This window comes from Tarenaya hassleriana, unplaced genomic scaffold, assembly GCF_000463585.1.
Source record: "Tarenaya hassleriana unplaced genomic scaffold, ASM46358v1 Cleome28, whole genome shotgun sequence".
NCBI classification, from domain to species: Eukaryota; Viridiplantae; Streptophyta; class Magnoliopsida; order Brassicales; family Cleomaceae; genus Tarenaya; species Tarenaya hassleriana.
Genome location: NW_010966021.1, coordinates 53,549 through 55,717, shown reverse-complemented (window position 1 = coordinate 55,717; position 2,169 = coordinate 53,549). Strand labels below are relative to the sequence as shown.

The window sequence follows — 2,169 nt, the reverse complement described above, 5'->3', positions numbered from 1 at the left end:
TAGAGAAGACGTTAAAACGTTTTATTAAGGATGAGTGCAAGTTACATTATTTTGCTTCTAACCTCAGCATACATGCACCCACTCACACGATTAGGTGTGACGACTCAACTCCACGCCGAATTCAAAACCCTTGAAACATGCATGCATGCACGTACGTGCCGGTTTCAGGTTTAGTAAGGGGTAGCCTGGAACTGGCATTGTCCGACAGGGATGTTGCAGATGTTGGGCAAGTTCCTAGCAGCTTGGAACATCTGTCTCACCTGCTGTGGCTGGTGCTGTCCCTGGTACCTCACCTGTTGAGCCGCGTGCCTTATCACTGGGCACACGCACATGCGGTCAACTTGACGCAGCTCGTTGCAGCACTGTCGGAGGGCTGGCGTCCTCTGGTTCACGTCGTCCTCTTCAGTCACGAGCTCGATGTCATCATCGGCCGAGCCACCGCCGCGTTGGGCACGTCGGCGGATCCATTGTTGGCAAGCCCTGAGTTGCTGCTGCTGCTGGAACTCCCTCTGGCAGCGTCCTTCTGGGCCTCTCTGGTTCACGTCGTCTTCGTCGAGCTCCACTTCAGCGCGGAAGATGGAGGCGTTAGACAGGACGAGGAAGAGGGCAAAAGTTGCCAAGAGGACTGCGAGCTTCGCCATCTTTTGTGGTGATGAAGTGTTTGATGCTTTGTTTTGGTGGTTTTGGTGAGTGAAGAGTGAAAGGCTTTGATGGGTATTTATGGAGGAGGAGGGAGTTTGCATGTCGAGAACGTGTGAGAAGACATCAGACCACATTGGTCTTTTGTCTGTATTATGTGTTCTCTTTGTAAATGTGGTCTTTGCCAAGAGACTTTTGCTAATCGCCGCGTCTCCTCGCATGCACGTCCATGCGTCTCTAGTTTTCTGTCACGGCTTTTAATTATTTTGTCTCTCTATCTAATAATGTTCGAATAACCTAATTTTTTTTTTGTTAACGGTAAAATTTTATATATCTATACGATGTTTCTATATAGGGAGAGCTCTATGATGTTATCCCAATGATATACTCTGAAATCATGACATACTCCGAAATCAAAAATTACAAACAATCAGGGTTTGAGTAAGATTAAAAAGGCTCAAAACATAGTAACCAAAATGAAAGAAGCGAATAACCTAATTTCCCAATACATTTATTTTCTCTCTTTATCTATCACAAATTATGACAAACAAATGAATTAGATGAACAATACTCCTTATGCTCATGCGGCTCTCTTTTTGAATACGCATTTACATGTGTGGCTTCTTTGTATTTTCATTTTTTTCCCATGCATATTTAAGTAATTTCCACGTGACAAGGTAATGTTGATTATATGACGACCAAGAATCGAAATAGATCTTTAACCAAAAAAAAAAAAAGAATCGAAATAGATCAAGTTGAAGTTGAAATATTTGGATAGACATTTAGTAAGTTACAAGCCCATAAATCATTACGTACAGTTCCTATTTGTAACTTCTAAATGTCGGTTGTTATTTGTTCTGTAATTTTATGTATTGAATGCTGTAGAATTCATTACAGATTCTGATTTGTAGTAGTGCTCGTGAAAATGAGTTATAATGTGTGTGTTTTAGAAAATAAAAAGTGTTGTTCCAAAAAATGGTTTTCGGTTTAAATAGAACTAACATGTAAATCATGACAGGATAATCATAACGAATATTATGAATACATTTGTCGTATAATTGTGTTAATATGTTCGCATCAACTAACAAATATATCACCGATTTTGGCAGCAAATGGAATATTATCAACTCATGCTTAAAAAAATATTATCTTGTTTTACCCTCAAGAGATTTATAGTTTTTAACATAAGAATTTATTTTTGTAGGCAGGAGAATATGCACATCGATTATGTACATAACATTCCTTTTAAACTAATTACACCGCATTATTTTATATGAAACTCGGCAAAAGTTTTTTTATTTTGCATACTGTGCATTCATTCATCTTTGGGAATTTGTTATGCCCTGTTATCGAATCTTTATACATTTCAAACGGAACCAAATCTTTATACAATTCACGTGAATTATAGACCGAGCCAAAACCAAATCTCTATGCACATCTTTCGCCTGGTTTTGATTTTTCACTTTCGGATTTAAATTTTGGTTTATCGAATGCATAGTATTATACCGAATTCGTAAAGAGACTATAAAG

The 2,169-nt window shown here is 38.7% G+C and overlaps 1 protein-coding gene across 1 annotated transcript; it reads right to left on the bottom strand.

Moving 5' to 3' along the window:
* On the bottom strand, positions 1–708 carry LOC104817654 (2S seed storage protein 5-like). The gene has a single exon (XM_010546905.1). The coding sequence runs from the start codon at positions 639–641 to the stop codon at positions 171–173; it is 471 nt and encodes a 156-aa protein (XP_010545207.1). The 5' UTR covers positions 642–708; the 3' UTR covers positions 1–170.
* Between the last annotated feature and the right edge of the window lie 1,461 nt (positions 709–2,169).